The sequence below is a fragment of the Podarcis vaucheri genome, assembly GCF_965113315.1.
Source record: "Podarcis vaucheri genome assembly, chromosome: 2".
NCBI lineage: Eukaryota > Metazoa > Chordata > Lepidosauria > Squamata > Lacertidae > Podarcis > Podarcis vaucheri.
In genome coordinates, this window is record NC_138760.1 from 17,030,983 (window position 1) to 17,054,796 (window position 23,814).

The 23,814-nt window shown below is 42.3% G+C and overlaps 1 protein-coding gene and 1 long non-coding RNA gene across 4 annotated transcripts in view; both read left to right on the forward strand.

The window, feature by feature from the left end:
- LOC309526480 (cyclic AMP-dependent transcription factor ATF-7) overlaps window positions 1-23,814 on the forward strand; it is a 103,964-nt gene that overhangs the window by 12,951 nt on the left and 67,199 nt on the right. For 2 of the 3 annotated variants that reach the window (XM_082212619.1, XM_082212621.1), the window contains exon 2: window positions 11,290-11,354. In XM_082212619.1, coding sequence (XP_082068745.1) covers window positions 11,307-11,354 — 48 coding nt within the window. In that variant the 5' untranslated portion in view covers window positions 11,290-11,306. The remainder of the gene's footprint in view (window positions 1-11,289; window positions 11,355-23,814) is intronic. The other variant, XM_082212620.1, reaches the window with a different exon arrangement.
- Window positions 1-23,814, forward strand: part of LOC309526660 — a 98,017-nt gene that overhangs the window by 1,440 nt on the left and 72,763 nt on the right. The gene's annotated exons all lie outside the window — the stretch shown is intronic.

Consider the following 23,814-nt stretch of genomic DNA (forward strand, 5'->3'; position numbering starts at 1 on the left):
GGTTTAGGATCAGAGTTTCCCTTCTCCTAGATGGGCTACCTTCCCAGGTTGACCAGCCCCGCCTGCCCTCTATAGCATGTGCAGAAACCGCCTTCTTGACTGTTGGACCTGCTATTGGTCTCATCTTCTCAATCTGCCAGAGCCCACCTTCACATGCAGGGGAAGTCCCTAACTCACCAAGGGTTTGAGACCCATCGGCTACCCTCACCTGGTTTAGCCAGCCAGTCAGAGGCATTCCGGGGTGTGACTGCTGTCACATGCTGACAGCTTCTAGGAGCCACAGGCGAGAGCTGACTGCAGGGTGGGGACCAAAGGTGGCAAACTATCCCAGGAGCACAGCGTGTCCCCCACCAGAGGCCCTATCCTTCCCCTAACACCCCAATATTTGACTAGAGTTAAATGCAGGGTGGGGGCCAAAAGTGTACAAACTACAATTCTGTGACTCTATGCTTCTCTGCCTTCCCCGCATTCCTTTGATTTGTGTTTTAGTATCTTCCTTCGTGAGATAATATTATGTGTGTTTGGTGAGCAAAGCAAGTGTGATAGCTAGTATGGTTTCTCAAGGTTTTGACAACATACCAGAATCTGAAATTGCTTGAAAGAAAGATACTTGAAAGAAACATTATAAATTTCCCAATAACTGTTTATAAAGCCTATGCTAAATGAAGGAATCAAATGAAAGAAAACACATTTGCTTTGAAGTTGTAAATGGGATTGCTGTCAACTGGCAATAAATTTTTGAATGCATTCTGATGTCTCATGTAGTGGGATTTTCTGGGCTGGGTTTGTGAGGGATCCCTAGGTCATGTCTTGGCCCAACCAGAGGCAACAGTTGAAATTTCTGAGGAGAGCATTGTGTGCAAATCTTTGAAGTAGGGAGTTTTGCTTATTTTCACAATTGTTTTCATTGGAACGAAAACCTGGCCTTTCTTACTGCAAAATGTAATGTGATGTCAGTTTGAAAATCCTATTTGAAAGTGTACTTAAATGAAAGTGTACTTTTGGTATTCAGAAACTTTATCTGTTTCTCCAAAATGGTATTACCTGGGAGGCTTTGCGGGGCAAAAGAAATAAATTATTCTGTGGTCGCTCCCTTAGATTTTCCATGCCATTGCTTTTACTCTTCTGTCATCACATTTGCTGTTTAGCATTAGCAAGGTGGTCACATACCTTCAGACTATGCCCTTGTGGAAGGTTATATGAATTACACTTGCAGAATATCAGTCATGTTGCAGTTGCTCTTGTCTTTGATCCAATATGATATTTGTGCCCCTTTTGCTATGGGTGGCTGGCTGCTATTGGCACTATCCTCTGGAATAAAGCATTATTGTGATTCCTGCAGGAACATACAGCCCAGAAACCAAATTATTCAGTTCTTCCTCTTTTGTGTAGGGATTTGAGGGCCCCGAAGGCCCATTTGTTTGCCCATCTGTCAAAGTAGTAGTAGTGATGATGATGATGATGATAAATTATTATTATTTATCATTTCTACCCTGCCCATCTGGCTGGGTTTCCCCAGCCACTCTGGGCGGCCTTCAACAGAACATTAAAAACAGAATAAAACTTCAAACATTAAAAACTTCCTTAAAGAGGGCTGCCTTCAGATGCCTTCTAAAAGTCAGATAGTTGTTTATTTCCTTGACATGTGATGGGAGGGCATTTCACAGGGCGGGCACCACTACCAAGAAGGCCCTCCCAGAACCTAAGCTGGTTTAATTATTTATATGACTTCTATACCACCCTTTGCACAAGCCGCAAGGCAGGTTACAACACATAAATACTGATAAAGTAGTGAAATTCTTTAAAAACAGGTAGCAGCTTACTAAAGAGCAATTACTAATAGCAGCAGCTACAACAATCTGGTCTCCGTTGCTCCAAATGCCTGCTGAAAAAGATGTGTCTTAATTAACCACCTGAAACTATTGAGAGAGGGGACCAGACACACCTCAGCAGGGAGGGAGTTCCGGATACCTCCACTTACATCATACCAAGAAGGGGACCACCACCAGGAGAGCCTCATTGGCTGATGTCAAAGCATGGGCAGGTCAATATAGGAAAAGGCATGCTAATAGGCAGTGTAAGAAACTGAGATATGAAAGCTAGGAGCTAAATGGCACCTTAAACCTAGGTTATGGGCGCAACAACGGAATCTAACAACGCAACAATGGTGCACTTTTTAAATAACAAGAATACAAAACTGAAAATGAATGAACTGCAGCTAAAATATTCATTTTTCACATGGTCTAGTCCTTCCTCTGCCCACCCCCACCCCTAATATTCTTAAGAGGGTCTCTTCTCCAATCTTCAGCGAGTAGCTAGAAGTGGGGAGGCAGAAAAAGGTCCTCTTTTCCTTCCACTCTGCAGTTTTAATCTGAAATCTTTTGCGCAGTACTGCGCCCAGAGCTCAGAAACTGCTTGCGCTAATGAAATTCCCTGTTTCAAAATGCACCTAGAACAATGGGAGTTTCAAACACTGCTTACAGGTACTTGAGTCCCAATTAGTTGAGGGTTGTATATGGCACCTTGCATTGGGCCTGGAAAGCAACTGGCCACCAGTTTAGCTGTTTTAAAATACTTGTAATATGTTTGTGGCTTGCTGGCCCCACCAGCATTCTTGCTACAACATATTACGCTTGTTGCAATTTCTAGACAGTTTTAAAGAGGATCTCCGCATAAAGAGCACATTGTGGTATTCTATCTTGGAGATTGCACCAGCTGAAACCAGGCAGTGGTGCTCCCAGCTTCCAAAGTCACCTGGGCCTTGAGTAACAAAGATGGTTCCAGGAGCACCCCTATTTGACTACTCTCAGCATCATGTTTATTTGTTGCAGAAGCTTCTCTGTTTTTAGGCATTCCTAGGCAGGGCTCATTGTTTCAGCAAGAAAGTTGCCTTTTCTAAGGAAGTGGGTGAAGATTATTTTTGTCCGGTACTGTGTACTCCCTGCTTGCTGCCTGTGCCTTTGGCTATTGCTGTCATCTGACCCAGGGAACTAAGTGTTATTGGAGGGGCAATGCAAGATGCTAATTGGGATGAGACTGCCCCATGACATTGTCAGTGCTGACTGAGCATGTGGATTCTGGAGCTCTGGTACTGAATAATGATGATGATGATGATGATGATGATGATAATAATAATAATAATAATAATAATAATAATAATAATATCTTTATTGCCATTGTCCCCATCGGGGACAACGAAATTACTTTCTTATGAAGTGTACAGGGTCTTTAAAACTGTTGCTTAGCCTGGTATTCCCATAGTTGCCTATACATGGTAAGAACAGATCTTTGTTTCTTTCCTTTCAAATATCTTCTTCCTGTAAAGAATCAGAGACAGCTACAATAAGATTTTTAAATTTGAGGTGTTTTCCCTTGATCTGACCTGTCCTAGCTCACTTGTCTTGAGCCAACTTATTGTGTTTTATCAGCTAGTATGTTCCTTGAAGACACTTCTAGTTTAGCAGACCTAGCACATTCCTACTTTACATTTTGGTTAACCTAAATATGTCTTCTAATTTGAAATAAGATCCTGCCCTGGTTCAATTGGATGGGTTTCAGTTGCCTCCAGGTAGCTTCTAAAAGTCTGCAAGAGACATTTCCCCCTCTGGCTAGGTTTCCTGGTATAATTAAGTTGACCTTGGTAAAATGAATTCTTAGCTGTGAATCTAAAGTATTTTCCATTCCTGTTCTTAGCTTCCTTTTCTGACAATATAATATTTAGAAGTTGGCATCTGGCAATAGATTAACCTTGCTGTTAAATAGCATGCTGTAGGTATGATCCCAAACAATGCAAGTACAGTTTCATATGCTGTAGAATTTATAGAAGACAGATTTACTTGAAATTTCACATTCTTGGAAAAACTGGATATTTTAAGAAGCCGTAATGAAAAAGGCTATTTCAATGTGGATTTATGAGGTGACAGTGTTTCTGGTTGCAGCCTTGTGAACCAGTTAATAGACACTGCTGGAGAAACTAAGAGTTTGCATACCTCCTTCCAATGTACTGACTCAACAGAGCAGCAGGATTCACCTTTTTGTCTAGACCACTGTAGTTGATAAATTCTTCATGTCTTTTGTTTTTTTAGTTTGTCTTGAAATCTCCCTGCCCCCCAGTCACCTCTTCTTATAGGCCCATTTTTTATTGTTTATTGTCTTCAACTGTTAATCTTTTTTTAAAAAAGATATTTATTAAAAGTATAATAGTTACAGAAAAAAGAAACAATAAAAAGTTCACAATACATCAAAAATAAAGAGAAAAACAGAAAAAAACAATACAACAAAAATAGCAAAAACATTTTAAAAACACATCCAATATCTCTATATCTCTACCTTTCATTTACTTGTATCATCGACCTCCTCACACCTCCCTTTTTTGTATTCTTGTTCAATTAGCTATTTCAGCAAATCCTTTCCATCTTTCTTAATTTTTGTTCTATAATTTATCTTTAACCCATTAACAACTATTTTTTACTTAATTCTTTATAACATTTCTGCTAAGGCCATATAACTTCATTCCAGCATCCTTCTAACATTCATTAATTTTACAATATTTCTGTAAATAAACTTTAAATTTTTTCCAATCTTCTTCCACCGACTCTTCTCCCTGGTCTCCATGTAGTCCATCAGCTTCATCTGCCATTCTTCCCGGGTGGGTAGATCTTGTGTCTTCCAGTACTTTGCAATGAGTATTCTTGCTGCTGTTGTAGCATACATAAAGAAAGTCCTATCCTTCTTTGGCACCAATTGGCCGACCATGCCCAGGAGAAAGGCCTCTGGTTTCTTGAGGAAGGTATATTTAAATACCTTTTTCATTTCATTATAAATCATCTCCCAGAAGTTCTTAATCCTTGGGCATGTCCACCAAAGGTGAAAGAATGTACCTTCAGTCTCTTTACATTTCCAGCATTTATTATCAGGCAAATGATAGATTTTTGCAAGCTTGACTGGAGTTATGTACCACCTATAAATCATTTTCATTAAATTCTCTCTTAAGGCATTACATGCCGTAAACTTCATAGTTTTCAACTGTTAATCTTTTAAAGGCTTTCCCCCCCTTTATGAGCTGTTTTAGGCACACACCATTCAAAAAGTGAGATAACAGATATAAAAGCCAAATTAAGCTCATAAGCACCAGGTATCTTGAAACTTTGCATGCACAACTTCTCATCCCTTTTCATAGAATTGTAAAGTTGGAAGGGACCCTGAGGGTCATCTAGTCCAAGTCACTGCAATGTAGAAATCTCAACTAGATCATACATGGCAGGTGGCCACCCAGCCTCTGCTTAAAAACCTCTAAGGAAGGAGAGTCCACCACCTTCCAAATAAGTCCTCTGTTGAACAGCTCTTACAATCAGAAAGTTCTTCCGAATACTTAGTCGACATCTCCTTTCTTATACTTTAAATCCATTGGTTTGGGTCCTAGCTTCCAGGGTTAACAAAAAGTTACTGCAGCTGTTTGAAGATGGGGCGACATCCCCATTGAGAGTAAACCCTCACGGACCATCTCCTAGGCTCAGTGGGAATTTCTCTTTTAAATTAACTGCTTAATGTTTCCCAAGGCCCTGAGCTACACAAGTCCAAGACTTTAAACAAAAGAATTGGGGAGTAGTTCAGTGTTGCACTAAAGTGGCTGTTCCACAGGTCAAACATTTATGCTTGCTAGAAAGAACAAGCCCACTTTCCTCTCCCCATGCATTGTTCTGGGGGTTCTCCAGACTCCCTCCAAGCCGGTTTCAAGGGTGGGGAGAGCCCCCTTGTACAAACAGAAGTCCTTGTGCAAGGCTTCCACTGATGGGAATCCTGCCCCTAAAAATAGTAATGTGGGTTTTTCTGTGGGGTGATCTGCACATGCAGGGTCGGGACGCGGGTGGCGCTGTGGGTTAAACCACAGAGCCCAGGACTTGCTGATCAGAAGGTGATGGGGTGAGCTCCCGTTGCTCGGTCCCTGCTCCTGCCAACCTAGCAGTTCGAAAGCACGTCAAAGTGCAAGTAGATAAATAGGTACCACTCCAGCGGGAAGGCAAACAGCATTTCTGTGCGCTGCTCTGGTTCTCCAGAAGCGGCTTAGTCATGCTGGCCACATGACCCGGTGATGTGGTGAGGTACTGTATTCTGAAATGCTCTCTCTGATTTGGAGAGACGGGAAAGATATCCTCCCTTGTTATATAAAAATAGAAAGTGAGAACAAAGCTATTGTACCTGACTTGCTACTTTCTATGTAGAAATTAATTTTTATTTCAGCATGAAGGAGCCTTCATGCATGTGGTACCACTGCTGAAATTTGAAGTGATACAGTTCTGGAAGGCTGTCCCTGCACGACACATGCACCCTCTCTGACCTCTGTGCAAGTATAGATCAGCCTTGTGTATAGATCTACAATACTGCACTTAAAGAAAACTCACTGAGTTCCTAGGAAGCCTAAGAGAAGCATTACAGTTCATGTAAGTTATTAGGGAGTTGCACTGATGGGTATGGGAAGAGTATGCTAACTCCTTGCGAAATATTTCGTCTCCCCTCCCTCTATTTGTATATCTCCATTGGGTTAAGCTGTTGTTACTATTGCTCACTTGATGACCAGGCTTTACTCAAGAAGGGCTTTTTGGATGGATGGCCAGGTTGGTCAATATGTATTAAATCTGCTGTCTTGATAGTACAATTAAGAGATTGGTTTTGCTCTAACCGTAGGAGCCAACTCCTAGGGGCTACGGGGGCTTTGGCTCCCACAATAAAATATTTGAGTGCTGAAGTTGATGGGCTTTCCCATTCAAATGGTGTGTGTGTGCACTGCATCATGTGATCGATTACGCAGGGCATGGCTTACCTGGGCCCCCACAATACTTTATTCAAGTTGGCACCCCTGGTTCTAACATTTTAGCAGTTGACACAAAAAGGGCTGATGTAATAGTAGCAACAAATTACAAAATAGATGGGAAAAGTCGCATGTGCTTGGAAGTAGAAGCTTTACCTTAGTAAAGGTGATGGCTGTATTCCAAAACCTACCAGGAATATCTTAACCTTTGTCTAGTTCTTGCAGTTTCAACATGTATATGCTGAAAGCAATAAAACAAACAAACCTGTTTGGTGCAGGAGCAAAGACATTATATTCCCAAGTATCTAGTCATAGTCTTGTCCTGTCTGTTACTAAAATTAGACTTCATTGAAGCAATTTAATCAGATTAAATTTGATATAATCTGACGGCATACTCAAATGAGCGCATACAGGTCATGTTCCATAAGTTCAGCATGTGAAACTTCTAACATGGTGAGAGAGGAGTGGTGTGCCAAAAATGCAACAGCCAATAGAAGAGTTCTTTTGAGGAAGCAGACTGAAATGTGGATAGTTTTTTCTGCCTCAAGGATACAAGCCTTAACATTGTTGGGTCATGTGGTTCCAGTACTTTCATTCATACCAAAGCCCTGTGTGATGGTCTTGGGGAAGAAGAAGGAGAGTTTGGATGTGATATCCCGCTTTATCACTACCTGAAGGAGTCTCAAAGCGGCTAACATTCTCCTTTCCCTTCCTCCCCCAGAACAAATACTCTGTGAGGTGAGTGGGGCTGAGAGACTTCAAAGAAGTGTGACTGGCCCAAGGTCACCCAGCAGCTGCATGTGGAGGAGCAGGGAAGCAAACCCGGTTCACCAGATTACGAGTCCACCGCTCTGAACCACTACACCACACTGGGTCTCCTAAAATAGAGCATGGATGTAATCAGATGCTCGCTTCCTCCCTCCATAAGAGGAAGCAGCTTTGGGCGTTACAAAGTACCTTCAACAAAATGCTGCTTGGTAACTCCTGAAGGAAGTTTGCCACATTGGGATGTGCACAAAAATGTAAGGAGAGCCTTAAAGGATTGGGTCCTGCTCTCACACCGGGCAACCAGATGCTTATGGAAAGCTGACAAGCAGCACATGAGTGCCACAGTACTCTACCCACCTGTGATTCCCAGGAACTGGTACAGTCATACCTCGGGTTGAAATTGCTTCAGGTTGAGCGTTTTCAGGTTGCGCTCTGCGATGACCTGGAAGTAACGGAACGCGTTACTTCAGGGTTTCGCCGACCGCGCATGTGCAGACGCTCCAAATGACGCCATGCGCAGAAGTGGCGAATCGTGACCCACATGCAGACGCGGGTTGCGTTCGCTTCAGGGTGCGAACGGGGCTCCGGAACGGATCCCATTTGCATCCAGAGGTACCACTGTATTTAGGCATCCTGCCTCTAGCACTGAAGGGACTACATGACGAGAAGCCACTGATCGTCTCATCTGCCTGGAATGTATCTAAACCCCTTTTTGAAGCAATCTTAAGTTTGCAAGATGCATGCATCACTGCTACTCAGGCTCCTACAAGCCTCCCTTTCAGCCACTACCAGATATATAAATGCTGTGAGCTCAATGCACTAGTGACTGCATGTTTTCAGGGCAGCCCATACTGTGTGATGTTTCGAAACCACTTTTGAGTTTATTCCCTTTTACACAGGGGCATGTGTTGTCATGTAAAACCTTTGAAAATCCAGGTGCCCTCAGGGCTTGCAAAACAAGGGGAATATAATAGACATTTTTTGAAAAACACATTGGGCAACTTGAACAATCCCACAGCCCTTCTTAAACCCTGTGACTTATGAACATTGGCTCTGCACTGGCCTCCGAAGAGTTATACCTAAAGAGTTATACCTTTGATAAACACTTCCTTCATACTGCTGTACGTACTAAGTTCAGGTTAAGGTTAGGTTTAAAATTAAGGGGATAGGGTCATTCTACGCTTTCAGTAGCAGAAGCATGCTGCTAATGAGATTGTGTGTGCTTTGCTTGCCAGAGTAGGAGAACTCTTATTTTATAAAAAAAATAATTAAACTAGCATAGTTTATGGGAGGGCCTTCTTGGTAGTGGTGCCTGTCCTGTGGAACACCCTCCCATCAGATGTCAAGGAAATATACAACCATCTGACTTTTAGAAGACATCTGAAGGCAGCCCTGCTTAGGGAAGATTTTTATGTTTGATGTTTTGTCGTGGTTTTAATATTCTGTAGGGAGCCATCCAGAGTGGCTGGCAAAACACAGACAGATGGGCGGAGTATAAATAATGAATTATTATTATTATTATTATTATTATTATTATTATTATTAATTCAGTCATTACATTGCAAATCCCAGTTTGCTGTGATGTTCAACTGTTAACTGTGGTTTTGAATAATCCTCCAAACCAGAATTGTAAATCATGGTTTGATCCTTATTTCGAGGGATTGCTCAAACCACAGTTTACCAGTTCAGAAGTTGCAGGGAACTGTAATTTAGAGGAAACCAGGAAGTCGTCTATAAAGGCGCATCTAATTCACCTTGCAACTAACTGGATGCACATTGGCAGTCTAGCCTTGGAATTTGCATATGCAAAGCAGACATAGGAGAACTTGTGTTTCTGAATACATTTTTATTCCACAATGGCTGCAATTATGCCTCAGTGGCTAATATTTGTCAGCTTCTGACAGACTGCTAGGTCCTCAACTTGCGTTTGGAGATGATTGGAAGAAATGTAAACAGCTGCAATATGTCAGAGTAGCAAATTCCCCAAAGGGATAAAGTTTGCTTTATTACGGCTTTTTAAATCCTGCTATTAAAAAACAATGGGGGGTGGAACCATAATTTCTAGACTTTACATGATAAGGTTTTTTTTATTTACTCTTTCTTTTTTATTAATAAGAATCGCTCCACTTACAGCATAACAGGACGGATGCTTTGTTATCCTCAGCTATTGTCGGTGACAAACTACTCTTGCCATCAGTCTTGTAGTTTATCCACCAGGGAGCCAGATTATGGCCTTGTAAAATGGAGTGCCGTTCCTAAAATCCCTTAATTAATTACAATTTCTTGCTCTCTCCCACTGAATATATTGTATGTGCATCAAGAGGCCTTGGATTTATCTCCTTGCTACTTATTTGCACATGTCTGTTTGTAGAGCATTTTTAGAAAAGTGCACCTCTTTTTGTGGTACATCAAGAACAGGGGAATCAAGAATAAGGATGATCAAAAAATGTATGGCATTTAAAAAAACCCCTCTTCATCCAGCAAATCAGAATTAGGGGCTGGGACCTGCAAAACAAACATGGAGGGGATGAAATGGAAGAGTGATTAGACTGTTCTTGGCTTCCACACCTTTTCTGTTGCCTGGACCATTGACTCTTTCTGTGACTGCTAAATGACATCCCCCCTTCCCAAATGGGATGGATGCCTGGATTTCTTTAATCAGTTGGCTAATGGAATATCCGTGTGTGTATGAATAGTGGTTATTTGAGGGATCAAGTCCATTCATGAAATGTATCCAAATGGTCTGGTCTAAGTGTGTTGTGGGACTTTTGCCTGGTCCATTAGCATTCAGGTGGTGGCTGGAGGCAACTCTTGAACTCGTGACTTGTATCACCCTCATGACTTGCCCCGAAGCATCTCACGAGGAAAGGCTACTTTGTGCATTTCCGTGCATGTGCTAGAGTGGCATAAGAAAACATTTAAAGGTAAAGGGACCCCTGATCATTAGGTCCAGTTGCGGACGACTCTGGGGTTGTGGTGCTCATCTCGCTTTATTGGCCGAGGGAGCCGGCGTACAGCTTCCGGGTCATGTGGCCAGCATGACTAAGCTGCTTCTGGTGAACCAGAGCAGCGCACTGAAACGCCGTTTTACCTTCCCGCCAGAGCGGTAGCTATTTATCTGCTTCTACTTTGACATGCTTTTGAACTGCTAGATTGGCAGGAACAGGGACTGAGCAACGGGAGCTCACCCCGTCGCGGGGATTCAAACCGCTGACCTTCTGATCAGCAAGTCCTAGGCTCTGTGATTTAACCCACAGCGCCACCCGCGTCCCTTTAAGAAAATATTTAGGGTGTGGTAATTTTGTGTGAATCCTGTGTTGGCATATATTTGAGCTAGATCTCTCCAGGAAAAACTTGGAGAAAAACTCTACTCTCCCATTGCCACCTCCCATCCTTTTTGTTTGGCAGAATGGAGTTATGCTTGCAGGACCAGTTTGTAGGACTTTAACTCAGGGTGCAATCTAGGAACTGTTTCTTTGTAGTCACCCCTGCTTGCCGACAATAGAATGGACAGTAGCCCTGGGAATTTTCTAGGTGTTCCCTGCTCCTTAAAGCAATGGTCCATCTTGTATTACCCCCCCCCCTCTTTATTATTACTGCAGATGAACTGTATTCCTAAAAAGTGTGACATAATTGGTGGTATTCACTTTATTAAATTATTTTTCTCTCTCCTCTTTCCCACCCCTTGCTTTTTTTGTGTGTGTCTTGTGTAGCTCAGCTGTGAAAAAATATGGGAGACGACAGGCCATTTGTGTGCAATGCCCCGGGCTGCGGACAGGTACGTTTACAGTATACTTTATTACGAGTGTATCGTTGTGAATCAAAGTGGCTGTTTTATCACTAAGGCAAAGAGTTTAAAGCCAGTGTTTTACGTGATCACTGGAGGTAATCAGATCGGAGGATTTGCAGTGCGTAAATCCAAGTTACGACCAAGTGCAAGGGCTCCAAAGTAATGAAATTTGCCTGGCTTTTGTGCCGTACTGGTGTTCTTTTGGTATACCAACCAACATCCCCAATAATATCCATGGAGCCTGGAAAGGGAAAACCCTATTCTGATCTCCAGTTAATGTTCTCTTCTTTTGTCAAACAAGCCTGAAAAAGAAAACACACAATCTAATTTGTTAGCTACTTTAGGATATTTTTGAAAAGCAGCTTATAATGTATCTGTTTATTAAATGTATGTGTTGGATTGGGCTACTAGCATGGTAGCAAAACAGATTATGCTGGTTTGACACATATTAGACAATGAAGTCTTCATGCAGTATACATGTATGTAATAAAATGTGTAGCAGCTTTGACATTTTATTCATACAGGCAGCATGGTATACTTTACCTGTGACCGATGAAAGCAATTGGCGGAAAATTGAAGCACCCCAATGACTCACTCATTCCAAATCTGCATTAATACACTTTCTCTTCCTTTTAACAAAACAAAAATACCCAATTCCCCCTTTTTCTTTTCCTCTCTGTAAAGTCATATTCACTGACCATTTTCGTTCTGCAAAACATTCCAGCCAGTCATGAGTACAGAAGCATTCTGCAAAAGCATCCGGCTCCCAGGGTTGCCAGGATTCTGTTCTCCACACTGGTGCCACAGAGAAGGCTGCACCAATGTGGTACATTTCAGCATTTTCATGAACTGGTCTCCCTGTAATCTATATTCGCTATATTATACTTTGAAGTGCTGGGTCAGTCTTTTCTTTGGTCCAAGGGGCACATTCACTGTTGGCTAAACCTGCAAAGGCCTCGTGCCAGCAGTAAGCATGGCTGAAATGGGCATTGGCAACCCAAACTCGCTCACTCTGTCCTGCACACAGTCTCCCTACCTCATCAGTGGCGAGAGTGCGATAGGTTATTAAGGAGAGCCTTTTGAAGTTGTTATTTCTCTGATGTATTCAAGGAGAGCAGAACTACTCAGTGGGGGCCACATGCTAGAGAGGCAAAAGTGGGGGGGGGGCAGAGCAATGAGCATGACTTGTCTTTAAAAGGGAGGTTACATTCCAGCCATGCCTAAGCTGAAGGCTTTTACGCATAACTGTCCTCCATCCAGGTAAGCAAGCAGCATTATCACAGCTCAAGGACACACTCCAGCCTAAGAAACTCAGTGACTGGAAGTTTACTAAGACTTAACTAATACAGCAAACAGTTTAGCACTGTGGCTTGATGGAGTAGCCTCTTTCTCTTGCAAGGTTTTGCAGGTGCACTTCTAGCAAGTTTATTGTATATGTTCAGTAGAGCATAATCTCAGTATTGTGGGTTTGAGCCCCACAATGGACACAAGATTTATGCATTTCATGACCCTCGTGGTCCCTTCAACTGTGATTCTGTGAGTGGTAGCAGAGATATAGATCTGTAAATACATAGGGGGAAAATACTATACGCATGTCAAGACCATGCAGTTGTCTGTATGTCTGAGAGATGTGACCAGTCAGTGCTCACTACTGTCATCCACCGCAAGTTCCTTGTACATGCCAACATATTTTTTTCCCCTTTTAATCTGATGTGGGGATCTTCTTTGATGAGCTTTCTATCAGCCTTCAGAATGGTGTGCTCAAAGGTGGGTTTATCTGCCTACGTTTAGAGAAACCGTGTCTTCAATTTGCCCCTTTTCTTTTCCTTCTGCCTTCCATTCAAAAGGGGGGAAAAGAAAATCCTACTCATACAATGAATGCATCCCCTTTTATTTTCTCCAATTGGGAACTAATTTATTTTGCATAATATGATGCATATGGGATGGGGCGCAGGAATGTACATAATACTTTGAAAGATGGAATGGTTTCATCACATCCATTAATATGCTTTTTATGTAGTCTGAGAGGAACAGAATGTCTTATGCTGCCACTTCAGCTTATAATGTGTCATAATGAAATGAAATCTTGGTTTGTAGTTTGTGGATGCTAAAAAGTACACCCTCCTATATACTTAGTGGTTCTTACGTAAAACCAGGCTGCTGGATCAGGCCAGTGACCCATCCAATCCAGCAGCCTGTTCTTAACGTGGCCAACCAAATGCCTGTGAGAAACCCACAAGAAGGATTTTGAGCAGAGGAGCCCTCTTATGGTTTCCAGTAACTGGCATTCAAAAGCATTACTGCCTTCAACTCTTAGTTGTCTCTGCCTGTCTCCTATTAAGGATGGGTAGATCAGTCTGTTCCCAGTGCCTATCAATTTCATGTATTAATGTCATTTATGTCGGCTTCGGCCCAGTATACCTGAAGGAGCACCTCCAGCCTCATCATTCATCCCGGACACTGAGGTCCAGCTCCGAGGGCCTTCTGGTGGTTTCCTCCCTGCAAGAAGTGAAGTTACAGGGAACCAGGCAGAGGGCCTTCTCTGCAGTGGTGCCCGCCCTGTGGAATGCCCTCCCATAAGATGTCAGGGAAATAAACAACTATCTGACTTTTAGAAGACATCTGAAGGCAGCCCTGTTTAGGGAAGTTTTTAAAGTTTGATGTTTTATCATGTTTTTAATAGTCTGTTGGGAGCCACCCAGAGTGGCTGGGGAGGCCCGGCCAGATGGGTGGGGTATAAGTTGTTGTTGTTGTTGTTGGGTGGGGTATAAGTTGTTGTTGTTGTTACTACTACTACTACTACTATCATTACATATCTTCATAAATCCCTGTTTCCATGTTAATCTGATTTTTTTTAACACATGTATGAAAAATTTCTATTTATGAACATATCTAAATATGTATATTCTCTCCGAGTACACATTTCTAAATATACTTTACCCTAAAACACAACAATTCTTTGATAAAAATACCGTTTTTGTATAAGTAGATAATAGTATCACAAAACCTGAAGGGCTGCTAAATCCACAGAATGATTGGATCAAATCCAGCATAGCACCAAGGCAGTCATTCCACCAGTTCAAGGATTTCTGCTTGTTCAATGGAATCTTCTTCACCTCTCTATACCCCAAGCTGTCCTAGGCGTTCCCCCAACTCTGGTGCAGATTTGGGGAGGGCACAGGGTGGCATGGGGGGGAGACCCATTACTCAAGAGCAGACCCTTACATTGATGGGACTTCTTAGTAGAATACTGCCCAATATGTTATTGGGGGTACATATTGGATCAATATGCTGAAAAAATGTGAACCAAACAAAATTCTCCGCCATCCCTTCTCTTTACTGGAGTGTTTGGTGTGGTCAGGGAAGAGCAGGAACAAGTAAGAGCAAGTGAAATAAATTTGAAATACAAGCTGAAAAGTATTGCTGCGAAGCCTTTCCACTTCCGTCTTGAAAGCACGTTAACAATATGAAATGATCATTCATTATTGCAGCATTTGTGGCATCAATTAACTTGATTCCCAATTTCTTCCATTCTATTGTTTTTTTGGAAAGTGCTGTTGTGATGAAGGGACAGTGATCTAAAACTGATTTTGATGAGCTTGCTATCCCCTCCACCCTATAATCCAAGCTACTGGGCTTTTAATGGGCCTGTAAACATGTTTTTGGTTGCTAGGTCTTTAATGGCTGTTATTTTTGGATTCTGTACATGATCACTTCCCAGCAGTAAGCTTGATGTGACACAGCTGAGTTCTAAATGTGCTGCATATACTTCTTTTAAAAAGATTCAGCTGAAGGTCGTTTATCTAGTTTCTTTTCTAAGAGGACAGGTGACAATCTTTCCATTCCAGCTCCTGCCCTAAAGTGGTTGCTTGACAAGAATGTGTCTCTTAGAGGGAGTGGAGGCAGGGGGATCGAAAACTTCCTGTGCCCGAGACTGTATACAGTTCTAAGTCACATTAACTTCAACTTTTTTAGGGTATGTGTCTAGCCCTCGTGGTTGCAAAGAAAAACATATTAAATGCTGTCCTCTGAACAGTTTTGAAACCTTTCAGTTTTCACCTAGAATGTACCATCTGAAATCCTTTGTAGATGGATATATTTTAATTTAAAGAAGGTGGGTTTTTTTAACTGACTTCCAATTCCAGTTTGAAGCGCTCATAAGCCCACCTATTTGGCCATCTAGTCAAACATTGGGGTGTATGGGGGGGTTAGGGGAGGGGTAGTACCTCTGGTGGAGGACACCTCATGCTCCTGGGATAGTTTGTCCACCTTTGGTCCTCACCCTGCAGTCAGCTCTCGCCTGTAGCTCCTAGAAGCTGTCAGCATGCAACAGCGGCCACACCCCAAGAATGGCTTTGGCTGACTGGCTAAACCAGGTGAGAGTAGCCGATGGGTCTCAAACTCTTCATCAATTAGGGGCTTCCCCTGCATGCAAAGACAGGTCCTGGCAGATTAGGCGGACAATACCAAAACTGGGTCCAGTGATCAAGAAAGTGGTTTCTGCGTGGTTTCTGCATGTACTGTAGAGGGGAGTGAGGGGCACAGGGGGCTCATCAGCCTGGGAAAGTAGCCTGTCTAGGAGAAGGAAATCTCTGATCCTAAACCTCTGCTGCATTGCTAAAAGGCTAAGGAGTAAACTCTACATAAATCCAGATTGGATCCAGAGTTTTTCAAGCACCTACTGTTAGGTGTATGAACAGGCCTTATAAAGTCTTCAGGAAACCTAGTTTGAAAATGGGGTGTCAATGGCGGTAGTGCTAGTACCCATCCTGTTACTACTTGATTGCCCCTAGTCACTGACAACAAATGTCTAATATCTGCTGGAGTGGAGACAGATTCTTTTTGTTTTAATTCTTCCTCCAAAGTGCTTCAGGGGTTGTGGTTGTGATCCATAGCTTTTATTCTTTTAATAATCTTCTGAGGTAAATTAGGCTGGGAGATAACGATTAGCCCAAGATCACCCAATAAGCTCTGTGGTTGAACAGTGGCTTAATCTCAGTTCTCCTCTGTTTAATTCCAGCACTTACCACTACATCACATTGGCACACAGACTATGCTCTCAAAACGAGTTGTTTAAATGTAGTTGAAGAGAAACAAGTCTAAGGCTTTTGTCCTTTGGTTTGCGGTTTGTTTGTTTTTCAAGCGCTACCTAAGCACTTCATGTGTAGGATAGTATAATCACATTTAATCACTGCCCATTGGCAGTTCCTGCCCTGAGACAAGATATCCACAGCCTAAAGTCACTTTGATAGCTGTTTGGCCAGCCTTGCCTTGGAAACCTCCAAGGAAATCTATTCCATAGTCTTATCTCTGGAAGGTTCTTGGCTGTTTTGGACTGGTAGTTTGAAAGCTATTGTTTAAATTAAACCTGTTGCCATATAATTTTAAACCCAGAGTTGCAATTTCTGGAGTAAGAATATTGTAGAATACTTTATATTTACATAACATGTATTTGAGAGTTAGGGAGGTGTTTTCGTTTTGGGGAAATCGGTGGTCTGTTGGCCTTTCCTGCTCTTAGTTGCCTTAATATACAAGCTCGGATGAGTTTCTGAACATCAGGCTTTCTGCTTATTGATATACTGATATTGAAGAGAAACAGATACAGTCAAAGTGTACCCAAATAGCTATATTGTGGGCTTAAATGCCTTTCCCCCAGGCTATTTATTTCTGTATATTCACAGTAATATAGTAATCCAACCAAATGGATAAAGTTCCATTATTTACATAAGTTTTACTTTTTCACACAAGACTAATAAAATTGCCCCTCTGTACAGACTGTAATAGCAAGCTTCATGTACATAATGTTTAAAGGGGAAAGTGTCAGTTTAACATAGACATTTTGGCAGTACTGTGATATCTGTGCAGAAGAAAACTTGTTGTAAGAAGCAGCTCTGTGTTTTAGCCGAAAGTGTCAAGTGAAATAGATCCAAATAGTTGGCAGAGATACTGGGCATCCCCAATGGCTACTTAAAATAATCTTCTAAAGCTATTTAAAATACTCTGAGATAATAAAACACATCCTCAGTGGAGCTGAATGTGAGCAATAAACTTTAGCGATGTCATTAAAGCAGAAAGGTATTGACTTAAAAATGTATAATGATGCAACCTTCTCATTAGACCTACTGAAATACACTCTTGTATTAACTGTCTTAGAGACATAAAATTGCCGTCAGTAGAGAAAGGAGCTGATGGCCATTTCACACAATAAAATTGCCACATCAGGGATGCAGATGGAGTGGGATCAGTTTGTTTTTTGCTCACGGCGAAGCACCCCATGTTCAATTCACAGCTCAGCTCACCACCATCTGCTTGTAGATGCTTTTTGGATTAGTGTATTTTAGTGGCCGGCAAAATTAAATATAACTGGTCACATAGTAGGGTGCTTCTGCAACATCTGCGCCATCAATACAACCCTAAGCAGGGTACACACAACCCACATCCCTTGAATAGACAAGATACCCAAGATCTGCCACAGGACATACTGAGCATGTTGCAGTACCATAAAACTAAAAACAAATCAACCCTCCCTTTTTTAGCTTAAAAAAAAACCACAACTCAACTGAAAGGTGCAATTCACTCATTGTCTGGCTGTCACAAAATATAGCAGCTCAATGTTAACGCTATGAATTCCCTTTCCACTCACTTTTTAAAATTCCAAACATATGAAATTTGTAGATGGTGTTATAAAGTATTTAAAATAGAAGGCTGTCATTAGTGTGCTTTATCCAGTACAACTGCCTTGTAGTATAGAAATTTTTTTATGAGTAGCGCAGTAACACTGGCTGTATTCTGGAAGGCAGAGAATTTAGACAGCTACCAAGGAAAAAAATTGGAACATTTCACTTTTTAATACTTACCACAAATCACCACTTAGAGTCTGATCGCATCACTACTTTTATACAAGCCATTTCCTCAAACAATTGTCTGCTTTTTAAACCCACCTCCCGGAGAATTTATTCCCCTTAAGCCTATGCTTCTAAGGGTGTCATCTGCAGAACATCCAAGAAATCAAAAGCTCAGAACCTGCATGAGGCCAGAAAATGACTCCCCCTCTTTGTGCTTTATTGTATCCTCTTATCTTGTCATATAATAGAAATAATGTTTATGGCACTGAAGCCTCAGCACCACTTGGCATTTAACCAACCTCCAAAAGTAGTTTATTGCTTTGTATACTCTGCCACTATAACCATTATCCCTTAAATCTCTATTGCTTTGTAATATACGAGCCAACAAATGGCTTCTGTGATTGGTTAAACATGGCACTGAAGCCAAGGTGTGTTTTATAGCTGGTATAATACAAACCAATATAGATTATTCCTGTTATACAAGCTCTTGTATTAGAAAGAGGGAGGGGGGAAGAGAGAAGGTGCCCTCTCTTTCTTTCAAGAAGATTTCCAGTGACAGGCTGCCCTTGCTTTCTTTGACTTTTTAGTGGCAAATCACGTGATTGTAGAAAAGATCTCATATAAGTACATTGATGCTTTTGAACACAAAACCTTGCATCCATTTTGAGAGTAGTTTCTTCCTTCCTCCACTTGGATAACTGGGTTGTTAGTTGGTTACTGAGAGTTGATCACATAGCCTAAATCCAAACTAATGCACGATGAATGTCTCTCTGCTAGAAAAGTAAATATGAAGGGGAAGCATCTCCCTTTAACTTTTAAATCCCTGAATTTTACTCTTGTGTTAGTTAGCTCTTTGCCAGAATCCCTCTCCTAAAGGTCCATACTTCCCTACATTTCCCCCATTCCTTTTGATCTGCTTTTAGACAACAGCACTGCCTGGACTTGGGAAATAACTGCAGGATGGGGGATGTGGACCAGTTAGGCCAAACTACATACTTTCCCTTCATGTCCAATAACATTGGGAGGAGGGATCCTCCAGATGGGTTCCGGACATCTTAAGGATTTTGCAGAATTCTATCTTGCCCCCAAACCTTTTAGCATCTACATGGAACTTCAGGGAAAGATCATCCAGAGATTTAGTGGGAAGTGTTGGCAGTACTTTTAAAACACCCAGCTCTATTTAATTGGCTTAGGTGAAAATGAGAGAAAGTTCTGAGCCAGTGACTGCTGTTGGCAATGGGCCAGATGAGAGACCAAAAAAAGAAAGAAACATAATCCTGGCAACATGGAGGTGCTGTGGACAGGCGATTTATCTCCTTTGGGAAATAGTGTTCCACTTCTTTTAGACAGGATTGCGCTCCCTGTCAAGAAAGCATAGGAAACTTCCACCCCATGGGCCAAATTTGTGACACATTTAAATGGTGACAAATGCAAGCAATGCTTGCAAAGGAACAATCAGCAGCACAGGCAGAGAGTTAGATCCAACTAATGTCAGATGATGTCAGATAACTGGCAGGTGAGCAGACCTGCCCACCTGTCTAATATGGCCTAGAAAGAATTGGCCACAATTGAATTTGGCGCACCAGCCAAAAGGAACTCTTCATCCCTTCCCTAAAGCATTAGGTTCGCAGTCCCTGGGTTACTCAAGTAGCATTTCCAGCATGGAGTGCTTTTTCTCGGTTGGGGGCATTATCCATGTTCTGGTAATATCCAGGATTGACTACTGCAATGTGTTTTATATATGAAGCTACCTTTTTGAAGACTGGCAGAAAGCTTCAGTTTGATCAGAATACAGCTTCCAGGCTACTAGCTGGGACTAAGCTCTGGTCACATAATACCCTACGTATAGAAGTGCAGTGATTGCCAATCTGTTTCCACACACAATCCCAAGTTCTGGTACTTTAAAATTGCCATAGCTTGAGGCATAGGCACTTGAAAAACTGCCTATTCCCACGTCAACCTTCTTGTATGTTGAGATAATTGACCAGAGGCTGTCCCTGCCATCTGAGATGAGGCAGCTAATGACTGGTAAGAGAATATTTTCAGTATCCCATCTGGGGCATTCCTTTCTCAGAAAGACTCATCTGGTGCAAAACCAGAATCTGCAGCTGAGAACCAGCTGTGTAGAGACACCAAGAGGGCCGGTTCTGATAATTGCATTGCTCTCATTTTAATGGCTCAAATACAGGGTTGATAGAAAAATGCCAAAGACGTGTATCTTTGTCATGTCGGAATAATCAGTGTGGTCTAAATAGATTTGCTTTGGCCCATCACCAAGGCCCCTACATGCCAAATCTAAGCCAAAGCACAAGTGTCAAAGGAACATAAAGGGAGACACTGAATAGAAGTGTTTATGTACAAATGCTAGAAGCCTATGATCCAATTTGGGAGACCTGGAGTGCTTTGGCCTTAGAGGATAGCATTGATAGAGTGGTCATAATGGAAACCTGGTGGAATGGAGAGTACCAGTTGGGCATGATTATCTATATCATAACCCTATAGAAAGGACAGGGAAAGACATACTGGAGGTGGTGTCACTCTGTATGTCAAAGAGGGCATCAGCTCCAGCAAGCCAGAAACCTTAAAAGGGCCAGACTCATCCACTAAATTGTTCATAGTTATACTGGGCCCTGAGAGTGATTGAGTCCTGGAGATGCGCTATTATTCCCCAGATCAAAAAAGGAGACACAATAAAGACACATAAAATTAGACATAGGGTGGAGAAAATGGGTAGAGAAAAGTTTTTCTCCCTCTCTCACAACACTAGAATTTGTGGACATCCAAAGAATCTGAATGTTGGGAAGATTTGGGACAGACAAAAGAAAGTACTTTTTCATGTAGTGCACAGTTAAGCTATGGAATTCTCCCACAGGAGGCGGTGACTGCCATCGTTTTGGATGTCTTTAAAACAGAATTAGACAAATCTATGGAGGTAAAGGGGACACGGGTGGCGCTGTGGGTTAAACCTCAGAGCCTAGGACTTGCTGATCAGAAGGTCAGCGGTTCGAATCCCCGCAACAGGGTGAGCTCCTGTTGCTCGGTCCCTGTTCCTGCCAACCTAGCAGTTTGAAAGCATGTCAAAGTGAAGTAGATAAATAGGTACCGCTCCAGCGGGAAGGTAAATGGTGTTTCTGTGCGCTGCTCTGGTTCGCCAGAAGCGGCTTAGTCATGCTGGCCACATGACCCGGAAGCTGTACACCGGCTCCCTCGGCCAGTAAAGCGCCGCAACCCCAGAGTCGGTCACTACTGGACCTAACGGTCAGGGGTCCCTTTACCTTTTACCTATGGAGATAAAGGCTATCAATGGCTACAAGACACAATGGCTCTGCTCTTCTTCCATGATCAGAAGCAATAGGCTTCTGAACACCAGCTGCTGGAAAGTGCAGGAGGGCAGAGCGCTCTCTCACACAGGTCCTTCTTGCTGGAGTGCCATAGGCATCTGGTTGGCTATTGAGAACAGGATGCTGGAGAACCAGGCGTGCCATTGGTCTGATCCAGCAGGCCCTATTTAGAATGTGGATTTTGTTGCACAATACACTTATTCTGGAACCATAGAAACAAAACTCGCTGGCTTAATGCCTAAGGCTTCAAGCATCTTGCTAGTAAGGGTTATTACTCCATATTAGCAACAAAGAGGTGGGGTTTTTCCCCCTTTTGTATTTTGCTCAAAAAGGGATCGCTTTCTAACTGGGAGTGCTGAGCTAATTTTTAAATAATAAGTTTGAAAAGTCATCTGAAGCCAGTGAACATTTATTTTTTAACATGCCTATAACTTAAAAATGGCCAAACCAATTTAAACCAAATTGGATAATAAAGAAAAAGCTCCTGGGCTGAGCTCCTGTATGCCAAGTTCCAGCCTAGAATGAATTTTTATTACCAAATTATAAACCTCTTAAAAATGAGGGTCTAAAATGGAAATGTTGACAGACCTTTAACTACAAGAGCATTATAACGTGTTCTGTGCTCTAAAATATAATGAAAGGCTTAAATATTGTTTAATAGCAGCACTTCCAGTAACCTGAAAGCTTAATCATTCTTACTGTGAGGATTCATTGCAGACCTAAGAACCAGTTGAGCCCCACATGCTGTTCTGTATCAACACAAGCACTTGTCTGTCAAATGAAAATTACTCTGGACAGCTCTCCAGATCCTTTCCTCTTCTAAATAAGAGCCAGTCCATTTGATTACATTCTGCTTTGGAGGTGTCATGAAATGTAAACCTTTAGGCCATGATCTGGGGAGGCGGAGAGGAACTTGCACACTGCAGTGTTAAAAAACAGCTTGCTCATTGTTGCCTTTTGGAAAAGTTGGATGGCCACTATCACATCACCAAAAAAAAAAAAAAAGGAAATGTATGACCAAAAAAAGAGGATACAGATTTGCATATGCTGATATACAGAGAAATATATGCAAATTTAGAAATAACTTTCACACTTTAAATAGAAATACAGTGCTTCTCAACAGAGTGAGCAAACTATGACCAGAAGATTGGGTACCTGTTCAGTCTACTGTCCAGGTATTAACTGTTAATGGGGAGCTTCAAAACACTTTTCATTCTCCCTTCTTTATATTTAGATTACATTTTGACTGAATCATCCTTCAAATAGAGGATTGTCCTCTGTAGCGTAGGGTGCATGGCCACCCAGTTGAAAACCTTTTCCATGTTGAGAGATGTACTCAAGCAATAGGTTTGATACACAATCTTAAACGATCAGCTTCAGTCCTCCAGTTTCCTCAAGGAAGCTGAAAATTCTACTGTGGTTCTTTGCAAAGTACTTGCATAAGTTCAATCTGTGAATCACTGCTCTACACAGAAGGCACCTCCATGTAGGATTCCCTGGTACAAAGGTTCTGGATGGCACACCTTTTTAAATTTTGTATCTTGGGCCTGTATCAGCAGGGCCCTTTTATTAATATAATTGTTGTTATTATTAATCTTAATTACCGTATTTTTCGCCCTATAGGACGCACCTTTTCCCCTCCAAAAATGAAGGGGAAATGTGTGTGCATCCTATGGGGCGAATGCAGGCTTTCGCTGAAGCCTGGAGAGCGAGAGGAGTCGGTGCGCACCGACCCCTCTCGCTCTCCAGGCTTCAGGAAGCTATCTGCAAGCCGTGGGAGCCCGCAGGAGTTCCCGCCGGGCTCCCAAGGGTTGCGGACAGCAGCCTGCAGCTCAAAACCCGGGGAGCGCAGCGGGCAGATATCTGCAAACCGGGGGAGCCCACCGGGAGTTCCCACCGGGCTCCCAAGGCTTGCGGATAGCAGCCTGTTCTGGGGGCTGGGGTCGGGGGAAGCTGGGCTTCCCCCGCACCAGCCCCGTGCCTGGGGGGGGGGAATAATTTTTTTTTTCTTTATTCCCCCCCCCAAAAAATTAAACCCTAGGTGCACCCTATTGGCCAGTGCACCCTATAGGGCGAAAAATACGGTAATTGTCCTTCACCCCCAAGGTCCTAGGACAGGTTACAATAACTAAAGCACAATATTAAAAACAGTTTAAAACAACTTCAATCATAGGAATAAGGTGGGTCCTAAAATAATACATTTTAAGTGCCATATGCAAGTGGTGCATCTTCAGCACCTGATATTCAGGATCATTAAGTTCA